This window comes from Euprymna scolopes, chromosome 40, assembly GCF_053919585.1.
Source record: "Euprymna scolopes isolate OS-2025 chromosome 40, ASM5391958v1, whole genome shotgun sequence".
Classification (NCBI taxonomy): domain Eukaryota; kingdom Metazoa; phylum Mollusca; class Cephalopoda; order Sepiida; family Sepiolidae; genus Euprymna; species Euprymna scolopes.
In genome coordinates, this window is record NC_136521.1 from 25,972,568 (window position 1) to 25,987,101 (window position 14,534).

At 31.8% G+C, this 14,534-nt stretch overlaps 1 protein-coding gene across 1 annotated transcript in view; it reads left to right on the forward strand.

Annotated features, from left to right (window-relative positions):
* LOC145265441 (protein transport protein Sec31A-like) overlaps nucleotides 1-14,534 on the forward strand; it is a gene marked incomplete in the record, with an annotated part of 154,076 nt that overhangs the window by 27,165 nt on the left and 112,377 nt on the right. The window contains 2 exon segments of the mRNA XM_080121287.1: nucleotides 9,151-9,266; nucleotides 9,376-9,465. Of these exon segments, the coding sequence (XP_079977413.1) occupies nucleotides 9,154-9,266; nucleotides 9,376-9,465 (203 nt within the window).

Consider the following 14,534-nt stretch of genomic DNA (forward strand, 5'->3'; position numbering starts at 1 on the left):
TGATTAATAGGCAATCAACAATTCGAACACTATCCAACAACCATGAGGTTGCTTGCATCGCAACCAAGACGGGTGAACTGCTTGTCCGGCAGTTTGCCTCCAATTCCACCTGTAAACCACATTTTCTCAAGCTTCCTTTTGTGGACAGAAGCTACACGTGTAGACCTCAAAATCACCCTTTCTCGTGTTGTGATATAAAAAACCTAGCCATCATTAAGCCACACAAGGAGTATTGTTGCCACATGTGGGCTGGTGCATCTACCACTTGTTTCTCTCTCTTAGACAATCCAAGGAAAGACTCTCCAATCTATTAGGTTCTGCACTCTCGGACAAGCTCCAATGTCTGTCTCATCACTGCAATGTTGCATCCCTGTGTTTATTTTACAATCATTTTAATGGAATGTGCTCTGATGAACTCATTTCATTTGTACCCCTGGTGTAATCAGATCAGGCTGTTTGAAGATATTGGCTTCCTGTGATGAAATGCACCTAACATTGATGCTTTTTATTTATCTATTTCCTTTTGCAAAACTTAATTATGTTCTGTGAAACCAAAAACAAAAACAACGCACCTTTTCCCTCTTTTCCTTCTTCCCATTTCCCCTTTCTCTTTCTATCTCCCTCACTTCCTAACTAGTTTCCTAACTTTAAATGTATTAAATATTAATACTGTAACCCTTTTCCCTCTCCCATTGCAAAGCTCATTCATGTTCTGCCGGACAGGGAACAAAAATGATAAAATCCATTATAAAACGACCAAACCAAACACTACAAACTAGTGATTGAAGATACAAAGAGCTTGAAGAATAAAAACCTTCTTCAAAATAACTGAATGCAACATACTATTTCCGAAATAATTGGATTCGGCATGAAATAACTTGAAAAGTGTTGATATACAGTAAAATAACCAAACTATTTGTACTCCCTTGACATACATACTCTCCACTAATCTAATTAGCAGCAAAATCCCACCTCTTTATTGTTGAGATCCCTAGATGTCAGAAAGCCTTCTACTCTAATAGTTTCTTCCCTCTTTGCAACTTGAATCAGACGGTGCCAATGCAAGAAAAGTGAGATTGGAGATTGCACAATTCTTGCTTCACCATTTACATGTGCAACCCTTCTTACATGGGTTATCCATTGTCTCTTGAGACTGCACAAAGACCACCATGATGATGATGTATAGGGTGTGAATGATATTTGTTTACAAGCTTACTGTCTAGAAAAAATTAGGTTACTTTTTTTTATTATTTTTTATTTTTTTTTTTTTAGATTTATTCATCAAATTTAGTTTAGTTTCTTCATATTTTCATTCATTGATTTCACTTAAAGTTTATTGATCTTTGTCCTTCACGTTACATCTGGATCTGCTGATGTCGTATACTCCATGCCTCATACAAAGAAGTCAAGTAAGCTGAGAGCTCAGTTGTCAAATACAGTATAGTTGACAAATTTTTTTATTAGCAAGGCTCGGATATTCTGGCTGGTAGAGTGCTGAGTCTTGCTGCCACATTTTTAAACTACCTGAAGCTTTCCCGGAGGAAGTCGGGTGACAATTTAAATTCTGGTGTCGTTAGTCATGTATTTTTCACTTTGATATTGCCTCATGGTTGAATCAATTCCTTTTCAATGTTTTCAAGTAGCAATACCAGACACCATAACGTTCAGCGCTGGACAAGGCACACTTAATTTGACTCAGTCTTTAAATCAACAATAAGTACATTTCTCTTGCCTCCATCAAAATAAAACTTATGTAACTGGATTCTATTGTGAAATTTACTTTAAAATGGTATTTTAATATTTTTGTTGTGATTTGTATATTCAAAGAAATCGCTAATTAACAATGAAACCTGTCAGCATAACATGCCTGCTGGCGGTAGATCACTTTTTGCAAAGCGGTCAGAGTGTGTTCACATACAAACATTGATGGCTACATATGTGCGTACATGTTTCTGTAATCACCCACGTTGCAGGATTACGTCTTCAGGCCAAGAATTATCGTCGAGAACTGATATTTCAAACAAAAACATTTTCTTATTTCGTTTACAAAGTTAGAATGTAACATGGGATGGGGGTTATGAGCGGGGAGAGGACAAGTGAGGTTTTTGAAGATAAACATTTTTTTTATTTCCCTTTTTTTTTTCTTTTTTTTTTTTTTTTGTATTCCCTTTTTAAGTTTATCTATCCCATCTTTTGGTTTTTATGGCATAAGGTACTTGAGAATTTAGTATTTTTGTCTTGCGGTCCGTAAATTAAAAACATTTCTTATGGCCATTGAGTGCTGACCGGTGTCTTTCAATCCACACACACACACACACTAGAAGCAAACATACCTATACTCAGGAGCAGATATACACTGTTCGTTGTATTTTACTCACACACACGCACTGAAAACAGACCATAACTATAACGACACAAGAATAAAATTAGATTAAAATAAATTAAATAAATAAATAAAACAAAATAAAATAAAAATAAAATAAAAAATAAACAAACAAAAAATAAACATAAACCTCGAAAGTTATCAAACTCCTCATGCATACATATATATAAATACACGTATAAACACCCACACCTTGAAACACCCGCGCACATATACACATACACACACATATAATGCTCACATACAGTTATAACATGTTTACATCTATACCTACATATGCAGTTATATCAATGCATGGACCCTCAAACACAGACATCCATGTACACACCTGGATACCATACATCATGACTGTTATTATATCAAAACTAATATTAATCCCACTAATAATCCTAATAATAATAATTCTTATAATATTGATAATACTAATGACACCACCAATATCAATAATAATAACAATAAGACTGTCGATTGGGAACCCCAAAACCCGTGGACCCTAACCGGACACACGTCCCAACAAAACACATATATACATACATACATACATATATATATATATATATATATATATATATATATACACATATACATACACACACACACTAGCATACACACAACACATACACACACAGTCAGACCATCTGCAGGCGCAGGCACACATCCCCATCCACACGTGTCCCCAAATCTCCACATATATCCACGTATACGAGACACATATACATATAGACACAACATAGACTCACGCATATACCCACATACATACACACGCATGGACACACAGATACTCGCTCACTCACAACACATAAAAACACAGCAATACATGCACAAATGTAAAAACCTTTTTTAATAATAAGGTGCCCTTTTACTTCAGTAGTGTGGTAACCCCTTTATATATAAAACAGCGTACCACTACAGTCCACACGGGCGTATATATACATATATACCCAGACACCCATACATTCTTGTAATATACATTATTACAATCATCGTATACGAGACAGCCTATTTTAATAGTTCATATATATATATATATGTGTGTATGTATATATATATATATGCATACACACACATACACATAAATACACTTATACATACATATTTACACAAAATACAGACATATATATATATGTACACTGCCACTAAATGATACATCTAAAATAGAAATAAGCTCATTCACTACATAATTCTTTTTCCTATCAAACCCCACACGCATAGTTATATTACCTCCCCTTACTTTTTCATAAGTTGTACGTTTTTTTACTACATAAAAATTTATAGTGAATTCAGCTTGAAGTCCATAGGTCTATCCTCATATTTAGCAAGCACTCTTTCGAGGGTTACACAGATATACATAAGATATATAACGATATAACAATAATATATAATAACATATGACAAAAAAATCGGAGTATTTAGTAGTGTTGGGACGATTCCTAATTTTTATACGATTCCGATTCCAGGAAAATATTGATTAATGATTCCGATACCAAGTACGATTCCGATTCCTAGGGAATTATTGTTTTGAAATATACCAGGTAGTTTTATACTTATGGTCGGTAGTTCCCAAATATGTTCCCTAACTTTGGAAGAGATATTTTATGTCTACACCGTCGTGTTTTGGTTTAAATAAAATTATTATATAGTAAACTAAACGGAAAAATTAACAAAATTTATTTTAGAGAAAATTTATTTTACTTAATTGGAATACAGAAAAAAAAAAACAAAGAAAATAGAATTTATCCTTCAGAGCAAAAACAAATAAAATAGAATTTATATAACAGAACAAAAACAAGAAAATTAGAGAATAAATTAACACGATTCATTATTTTGGTCCTCATAATTAACAGATTTAATGAATTAAATAAAAAAAAAATATAGCGGAAGAGAAAGAAAATATATACTAATTAAATATAAAAAAAGATAAATATTTAATTTAATAATTTATAAATGAACGTGCGTAATGAAAAAAACAATATACCACGTGACATGGCACTGTAGATACAAAATAACCCTTCCAAAGTTAACGACCATATTTGAGAAATACCATTAATCAAAAGTTTTTGTGTTTTATACCAAAAGGTAGGTATAGCGAAAAGTTATAAGTAAAGGAATTTCAAAAACGATTTTTTGTTTGGCTATTGATAGTTGTATTTGTGATGGCAGTTCTTCAGACCTCCATAATTCACAAAGAGTAGTTAACACCTATTGTTTTTTCTTACTTTTTCATTGCTTTTACACGTTGTTTCTAACGTGAAGAATAAGTTTAGCCAAACTAATTTTGAAATAGGGTATATCAAAGGAACACATATAAAAATGATACCACTATAAAAACAAATGAAATACTAGATAAAATTGAGCAAAAATAGTTACCAAAATTACAGAAAAAGATAAAACAAAACAAAAAATGGTGAGGTTTGTTGAGTGAAATGAATTATTGAAAGAAAATTAATTGAACTAATAGAAATGTTAAATAAAAAAAATATCATATTTCAATATTTTTTTAATAATTAAATTCTCAGGGTTGTCGAAATTAAAAATTAAGTGATTTTTTTTTTAATTAGACTTATTTCGAAGCTTGTTACCTTGAAAAATACATTTTAAACCCTGTTTTTTTTTTTTATAAATAAATTGAAAAAAAAAACGCAATTAAAAAAATTTAATTGATAATTGAAACTTTAAAAACATTAAACATTGAAAAATTACTTATCTCACAAATTAACGTCCAATAAAGTAGATCCAGTCTTCATACAGGAATTCGGTTATAATAAATATATCTTTCCCAAACTTAAAAATTAAATCTTTTTTTTTTTTTTTTTTTTTGGAGAGAGAGTGCTTTAAAATCGCCGGGGAATGCCGCCTAAAATTTTAAAGAAGTAAATTTTAGGAGTTTAGTACCTTTCAAAGACGGTTATCATAATTTATTATCATCCTTTAATTTCCTTTTTTCCTCCCCCACACCTTTCCATGTGGTTCAGTAGTTAACTAGTGTTCCTGTTGCTGTCAGTCAGCTATCTTTACCTAAGTTTTAATTTCTAGTTAAAAGAATTTTTCATGAATAGAATCAGCATTTTTAAAAATTATTTTTTTAGTTGTATATATTGTATTTACTCTTTGAAGTTAAGGAAGGTTAAAAAAATTGGTGACTTAGGCAAAAAAAAAAAAGACAGTGCGATTTCGACCCTCACTAATAAAACTGCTCTGAGTGACTAGTTGGTAATTTTTTGTTCCTTTTCTTTTTTATTTTGCTCCTCCAATTTATTTGGATGCTTCATAGTTAAATGTTTTAACATGTTGGTTGTGGTCATGTTAGATGGTTTTATTCCTCGCGATATTTTAATTTGACAGACTTTGCAAATGGCTTTTAACTCATGATCTTCAACTTCAAAAAGTTTCCATGCAAGACTTTTTTTGGACTTTGAGGCCATATTAGAAAATTCAGTTTATCTGTAAACAAATAAATTACTATTAAATTTTGTTTTAAAGTTAGTCACTTATTTGGATGATTAATTGAAAATAATGCGCTAAAAAAGACAAAAAGAAAAAAATATAAAGGGATGGAGCGGTAAATTGTACCAACCGGTAGTTAACAAAAAAAAACTTATAGAGTTTAATTTTTGAAACCAATGTATAAAAGTTTACATAATGAAATGCAAATATGCATTTCTTTTGAATTTTTTTTTTTTTTGGTTGACTGTGTTCAATTCACACATGGTTGATGCGGTTCAATATTGCTAAACTATAAGTCTTAAGTAAAATTCTATTTATAAATACTTTTTAAAATGAAATTATTTAATTAATCGTAAATATTATTTAGACATAAAAATTAATTGATTACCAGAACTTTTAAAAAATATATATTAATTTCTTTTTTGTTCGGCAAAAAACTGCGTCAAACACTTTTTTTTAATTTTCAATTTAAAATTCTAGAAAAAAGATTATATTATTCTGCTTTTAATATAATCAAATTCAGGGTTTTATCTTTCTGGAGAAAAAAAATTTAAAAAATGGATTTTATTTCAATGAAATTAAAAAAAAAAAACAACTTGACTGAATTGAATTAATTACCCTTAAATTAACGAAGGGGTTATTTAATAACTTTAGGTTTGGAAGAGATAGGTATGGGGTCGGTTTTTTTGAAACTTCAAAAGAAGCCGACAATTGTCCAAATTTTGCAAAATAATACAACATGATCAATTTCATTTTAGAGATATTTCTTTCAAAAGCCTTCTTTTAAAAAAAGAAAAAAAGTATATTGTTCTATTAAACTTTTTACTGTTTAAATAATTTGACTTTGCTCGTTTTAAGAAAATATAAGTTGAAAAAGCATTTTCATTCACTATTAGAAGATTTGTCAGTAAAAAAAACAGTCGCCAAAAAGATAAGCGTTTTTTTTTTTTTTATTTTTACTTGCAATGTAGAGCCCTGCATACTTCTTTTCAAGTTAACTCTTTTGTAGTTTTGATCACAATAGATCTGAATGAATGAACCTTGTAAGGGAGGGGCACTAAGCATTGCCCTGTTAATAATGAATTTCTTTGGTTTCTTTTTATTTCTCTCTTGCGGTTAGAAATATCAGGAATTTTTTTTCTTTTTTTCAACATCAGACTAAAAGAATCGTAATGAAGGAATCGGAAAATTAAGGTATTTTTTAACGATGTGATTCCGATGCCTTCCAAAATACACGATTCTTACGATTAACGATTCTGATTAATCGTCCCACCACTAGTATTTAGGTTATACAAACGGAGTATAAAGGCTTATATATTGTAGTACTTACCTTCATCTTTATTCATTCCCCTTTATTTCTTTATTTCCTTTTTTTTTCAGTACTCATTTTTTACTTTTTTTAAAAAAATTTATTTATCCATTCATTCACTTATTTATTCCCTTTTATTTATTTTATTTTCCTACCCACGTATATATATACATATACATACAGATCATATACACATACATGCACACAACCCCCAAAATATCCACATGCATACATTATTACGAGGTTCACCTAAACAATCTATTACTTGTTTGGTTCAAATATACTTTCATACAGGTATTTATTTAGGTTAGTAATATTATAACTGCTTGAGAAAGTAGAATATTAAGCAACTTATGTAATCCATATGGGTAGGATCATAATTACGACCTCACTTATCCTCTTTTGCGGGGGAGGTTATTGGATGGGGGATAGTTGTAATCATAGTTGTTCTGATCTTCTTAATTTAGAGTTCTTTAAGTGCGTGTATTCTGAAATGTTTGCAGGATATAGCATTTCTTGTTTAATATTTAACAGTTTATCCCTATCCTTAAACCTAGTTATTTCAAGTTTTTCTGATGGACATGGTGAGTTTAATGAGTGGCAAGTATTTGCCCTTCTAATAATCTTCCATTCTATTCTAGGTGTTTTATTTTCTCTAACTAATTCCAGTAGTATAGCGATAAGGAAGTGTCCTTTTCATACGTTTGATTATTCATCGAACGTGTATGTCCATAGAATCTATTTTTGAAAGTCATTTGGGTACTACCTATGTAGAATCTTTCATCCCTTGGGTTCTCTACTGGGAATATCCTAGCCTGGTATACCACTGATGAAGTTAGACATTCATTTTTTATTGGGCATTCCTCAGGCTTTTAGCATATATATATATATATATGAGAGAGAGAGACCAAAAAAAAACTGGATGATTTGATGGGGGTCAAAGGTTAGTTGTACAATATCAAAATAGAACTTGCTTTGTGCAGAACATTATAAATCAACAATTTAAGACAAAATCCTTTATTTGATAAGTGGATGACCTCCATTCAACTCTAACATAAAAACAGAGTGAAAGGAAGAAAGCATTATTTTGATTTTGACTCAAAATGAATTTAAGCAATTCAAGTTATAATATTAAGCAGATTTAATTTTCTTTTTTTCTGTCAGTTATGAAAATAAATATCTCAGACAACAATACAAGGTAGCTGTCATAGTTATACACAGAAGATGTTTGTGTATCTGATAACTGCTTAAAAGATGTTTGTGTATCTGACAACTGCTTAAAAGATGTTTGTGTATCTGACAACTGCTTAAAAGATGTTTGTGTATCTGACAACTGCTTAAAAGATGTTTGTGTATCTGACAACTGCTTAAAAGATGTTTGTGTATCTGACAACTGCTTAAAAGATGTTTGTGTATCTGACAACTGCTTAAAAGATGTTTGTGTATCTGATAACTTAAAGGTTAGAAAACATAAATTTGGAATTATCTCTTCTCTACATAGATTGTGGTATGCAGGTTTTATTTTTTTTTTTTTGTTCTTAAAATAAAGGTTGCCATAAAGAAGCAACTGAAGTGTTTTTTTTTTTTTTTTACTTGATTGGGATGTGATGTCACTCAATTTTATTGAATTTCTATTTTTGTGGTTTTCACCATTGATATATTTTTTATTTTAAAGTATTTATGACTCTTCTAATGATGTTCCAGTATTATGACGAGTATCCCAGCTAGTTTATAAATAGTGTTTTAATGTCTAAATCGTATTTGCGATTGAGTCAAATTTCATTTTGATTCTTACTGCACATTTTTTTTTTTTTTTTTTTTTTGCTATCTTTCAAAATTTGTGTCGATGACTTTCTGAATGCAGAACAGTTTTTCTAGTTTCTATCATCAGAAAATTGATATAAAAAATAAAAGTTGAATTTTTTTTTTAATCATATAATCAGGTTAACAATATCACATGTGCAGGCAATTTTAAGAATATACTTAATGTATTCATTTTTCTTTTTTTCTACAGAAAATGAAAGTGAAAGAAATTGAACGGACCGCAAATGTGGCGTGGTCACCTGCCACACAATATCCAGTCTATTTAGTGGCCGGAACAGCTGCTCAACAGTTGGATGCTACTTTTAGGTAAATGAATTAATCCTCTTTAATTTTAAATTATTTTCTAAATTCTTGATTTATTTTGTAAATTATTTTATCAATTCTTTATGAGCATTTTTTTTTTCTTGATTTTCAGTACATCGGCAGCACTTGAAGTCTACAGCCTCAATTTGGCAGATGAGGGATTGAGTCTTCCTTTAGTTGGATCCTTACCTTCTGCTCATAGGTTTGTTTCAACTTCCATATCTACTTCTCTCTCTCATGTTACTATATAACATTAATAATACGATTTAAAAAAATCTTAATTTCTATAAGCCATTCACAAAAACAGACTACACTGCTAACAATACAGAAAAACTGCCTCTTCCATATTCCTCGTAATGTCAACTATATATAAACTATTTTCTCTATTTCTATCTCTATATCTATCCCCTTCTCTTTTATTTTTCAAAAGTCTAAATTCACAAAAATCATTTTACACAGAAACACGCATGAAAAATAAATGTATCTTTAACCCACCTGGACTTACCACAACCAACACAAAAAAATAGACTAAATATTTTTAGGAACACATGCACAAAATTTTTTAACGTATGCACTTGTGACAACCACATTGGATTTTGTATTTTGATTAAGAGAGGATGAAGCGTTATATGGAAATTATTAATCTTAATTCCAAAAGCAAAATAATTAAAAAGAAATAATGTTCCTTAATATCTGACCATGAGCTGTAGAATGTAATAAACAGGAAAGTACATTGCATGATGGTGTATCTAATTTGTTTTTCTTCTTTTTCCAAAGTTTACATTCACAAACATTATGTGTATGAAGAGATAATTACAAAGTCGCTCAACTATGTTAGTAAGAGCATGATATGTTTGTTAATATCATACAATTATCTGCTGTAACCATCTGTGATAGTGGTTTCAAGAGTGGTGGGCTTTTATTATCTACTCTCCCATAGTTGATAATATTTTAATAGCAGAGAATACTAAATTATACTTTGCCTCTAACTAATTAATATTTGATTCTGACTAAATAAAATGTATTTCACTTTAGATTCTTTCAAAAAATACTTATCCTTGTTAGAAAGATTGAAAAATCTGTGAACTCTATTAAGGAAATATAGCAAACATAAGAATAATGCCTGGTGAATGACAGAATTACTCCATCACAATCAATAAATATTCCTCAAATTTCAGTTTCTTTGAAGTATTTTAAAACGGTATTCCAGGGGCACAGTTTTCCATTCAAAAATTGAAATATTTCAGATTTGCATTGAATTTGATCTATACCAATTAAGCAAGATTTCATTGAATTTCAACTTCTGATTTTAATTCTTCTAATGAGACATAAAAGTGATGAAAAATTGTTCTGTTTGGTGAATTAATTTTACCTATCCTGAAATGGGTACTTTGCTTGCTTGTGTGTATGTATGCATATATATATATATATATATATATATATATTTATATATATATATATATATATATACACACACACACACACACACAATTCCTATCTTTTTTGTGTGTTCATGATATTAATTAAATAAATGGATTCAATAAAAGGTTCACTTTGAGATGATTCTTGGATTGTTAGATGAGGGACTCTAACCAAAGTTATCGTTCATCCTGTCAGCGAGGCCGTAGAATACAAACTGCTCCTCTGCAGGTAGTAAGTCTCTTAATGGGGTCACCTGTTGGCTGTGGATGGCAACCCTTTCATGTCCTAGAACAGAATCCTGGTGATTGAAGGACTTGGTTAGGTTTAAGCACCTCAACTTCCCTAACATACCACTTACTTTGGCTACACAGCAGGTCAGAGAGGAGATGATTTGAAAAATTGCAGGTAAACATCAAACGACACCAATTAAACACCTCCTTAAAAATAACTCCTGCGTAACTGATAAAAAGGATATAGCAGACTTACTAGTTGAAACCTTTTCTCAAAATTCATCCAGGTCCTGGATATGACCTTAAACTATATCCAGTGGTAAGGCCCCAGCTTGCGGGCTTTGGGGAGTGTGGAGCCACCCTTTAATTACCATTGCTCCCAGGTCCACTCTGACCTGGAGTGGTAGTACCTGTTAGGGTCCCAACTATGGATTAAATAGAATCCGACTTGAAAACAATAAATATATTCTATTAAAAAAATTTTCTTAAATCTTTGGATTCGGCATTAAATAACCTGAAAAGGGTTGATATACTGTAAAACAAAAACAACCAACCAAAAAAATTCATCCAATCAAACTATAGCACAAAATTTATGACAAACAAAATGTTGAACAGCACAAACTAAATTTTAAATTGAAACACCTAGATTACAATAAACTTCTTAGATTAATCAAATTAAAAGATTATATTAAAAGATCCACAACACAGCTGTAGGATCAGATGAAATCCATTACAAATTCTTGTGGCAACTCCCTACAGAATCACTAAAATTACTACTAAGAACTTATAACAAATATGGACAGAAGGTGAATTCCCAGACTTAAGGGGACAAACTACAATAATAGCAATCCCGAAACCAGGAAAAAACAATTCCAACCCACAAAACTATGGATTGATCTCATTAACCAGCTGTTTGTGTAAAATAATGGAGAGAATAATAAATGACTGTTTGGTATCTTGAATCCAACACCCTTCTCCAACCTACAGTGTGGATTCCATAATAAAAAACGTACAACCGATCACCTAGTCCAACTGGAAACAGCTATAAGGAAAGTATTCATCAGGAATGAGCACCTATCAATCTTTTTCGATCTAGAGAAGGCTTATGACTTTACATGGAATTATGGAATAATGAGAGACAATAATGACAGTTCATGTAGGAAATTTATGTTGTCACAGTTGTCGGTCTTTTGCACCTTAATACCTCAGGCCACTTGGTGTAACTAATTGACTACAATTAAGTAGTAATGGTCATCGAGCGAACCTGCAAAATCGATATGAATTCTAGACCACTGTTGGTCAGTATTCGGCCAAGCTTTGAATGTAATGGGTGGTCCTTTTGCAGCAAGGGTGCAACCTATGCAAGAGTCTGTCATTTCCATTATGTCCATGTTAGACCAGAAGACATAGCTTCTCATTATTAAGCTCTTCATTCGTTTTTTTCCAGGGTGTCCTGAATGAAAATCTTGTAGAATTTGTTTCTGGAGACTTTTTGGAATCACCACTCTTTCACTATATAGTAAAACCTCATTGCAAAGCGAGAATATTTCAGGAACCTTGTCATCCTTCACGGTGATCTTGTTTTTGATGTTGCAGATAAATTCATCCTTATATGCATCTTTTAATTTTAGGTAGGGATACCGGAGCTCTCTAATTCTGTTGCCTATCATTGTTTTTATTTCGCAGTCAGTATAAAGAGTCACAGTGATGGAATCCTCAAATAGCATGGCTAATTTGTTTTGATGACAAATACTCCAGTGTAAAATTATAATTCAGTAAGATTGTACCCCATCTCAGCAGTCTATTGGCAGTATATGTTGGTAAACCTTTTTTGAATCTGAAAATTGTAAGCAACAGCTTATAGTCAGTTTGCAATATAAATTTTCTACCATGTAATTATCTATGAAATTTTGTTACGCTGAATATGATACCTAGTGCCTTTTTCGATCTGCAAGTTATGTCTCTCGGCTGGTAGTAGCAATCTGGATGCATGGGTTATTGTTTTTTTTTTGTTTTTTTGGTACCATCGAACATTATATGAAGTATACAAGCTCTAATACCATATGAGCTTGCGTCTCTCACTACTATTATTTTCAGCTTTGGATCATAGTGTGTAAGAAAAAGATCTGATGTTAAAGTATTCTTGATTTCCTCAAACACCGCTTGACATTCAGGCGTCCAATTCCAAGCTTTTTCTTTCTTAAGTAACTTGTTCAGTGGGGAACACAAGTCATGCATGTTCTTTATGAAGACTTGGTAGTAGTTAGCCAGTCTCAGAAAACTTTGGAGTGCTTGCACATTATTGGGAGCAGGTATGTTCTTTATGGCTTCTGGCCTTTCAGGGTTGGGGTGTCTACCATTTTTATCAATTATGTAACCTAGGTATTTTATCTCGTTCATGAGGAAGTCACACTTAGCTTCTTTCACTTTAAAACTGAAGCTTTGAATTCTTTTAAATACCTCATGTATGTGTTTGCAATGCTCAGCTGTGGATTTAGTGGCAATGACGATGTTGTTCAAGTAGGTGCAAGTGAAGTCGAGGCTGCCCTGCATGGTGTCTATGACCTGTTGAAAATTACAGATGCTACCTTGACCCCGAAAGTTAACCTCTCAAACTTGTAGAGTCTTATGTGTGTATTGATGCAGAGGAGTTTAGAACATTCCTCCTCAACGGGGATCTGTAAGTACACGTCACTTAAATCCACTTGAAAACATTTTACCACTGTTTAGTTTGTTGAATGCCTTTTCTCGTGTGGCTAGGGGATAGTGGTAGATGTAAGAGATGCATTCACACCTGTTGAAAAATCCATGCATGCACGAATCTGATTGGTCTTTTTGGTTACATATACGATAGGGGCTGCCCAATCACTGCTGCTTGCTTTTTTTTTTTTTTTTTTTTTTTTTTTTACACAGGCATCACCACATTATCAAGGCCAAGAGGCCACTCAAGGATAAGGGTTAAAGAGTGTACAGTAGAAATTGGACATTATAGTAATCATTAGTAATGAAAATTTGGTAAAGTTGATAACTTATATGGAACGGCTCATCAAGAACTTATTTACATTAGACTTGAAGACAACCATATTATAGTCAGCCGGAAAGCAGGAAAACGGAAGACAATTCCACAGGCGTGCAGTTCAAAGAAAAAAGCTTTGTTCATGGAATCTACGTTTAGGTTTAGGCACAGATAAAGAGTGGGGGGAATTGTTGATAGTGTTTACAGCTAGACGAGTGTTTCTTGTGAAAGTTTGGCGAGGGGGGGACCATAGATTGAAGCTCATTCGAACACTTTCCATGAAAATACTGATACATCAGAAACAAACTCGCAACATCTCTTCTGTGAGATAAAGGTTGCAAGGAAGAGAAAAGGACATCTCCTACGAGGCTACGAAGTCTATTTTGAACTCTATCAACTCTATCTATAAATCTGATAGTATTAGCATTACAAGCGTATGCTGTATTTTTGTGGACATCGGCAATATTACATACCTAATGTGCTTCAACAAGTCATATCTTTTTTATTTGGTGGTCAATTTTTAAAAGAATTACATTGATGGAAAGAGAATAAAATAAGCATTCTAATGATGTTAATTTATTCTTCATTTATGCGTTCAATGTT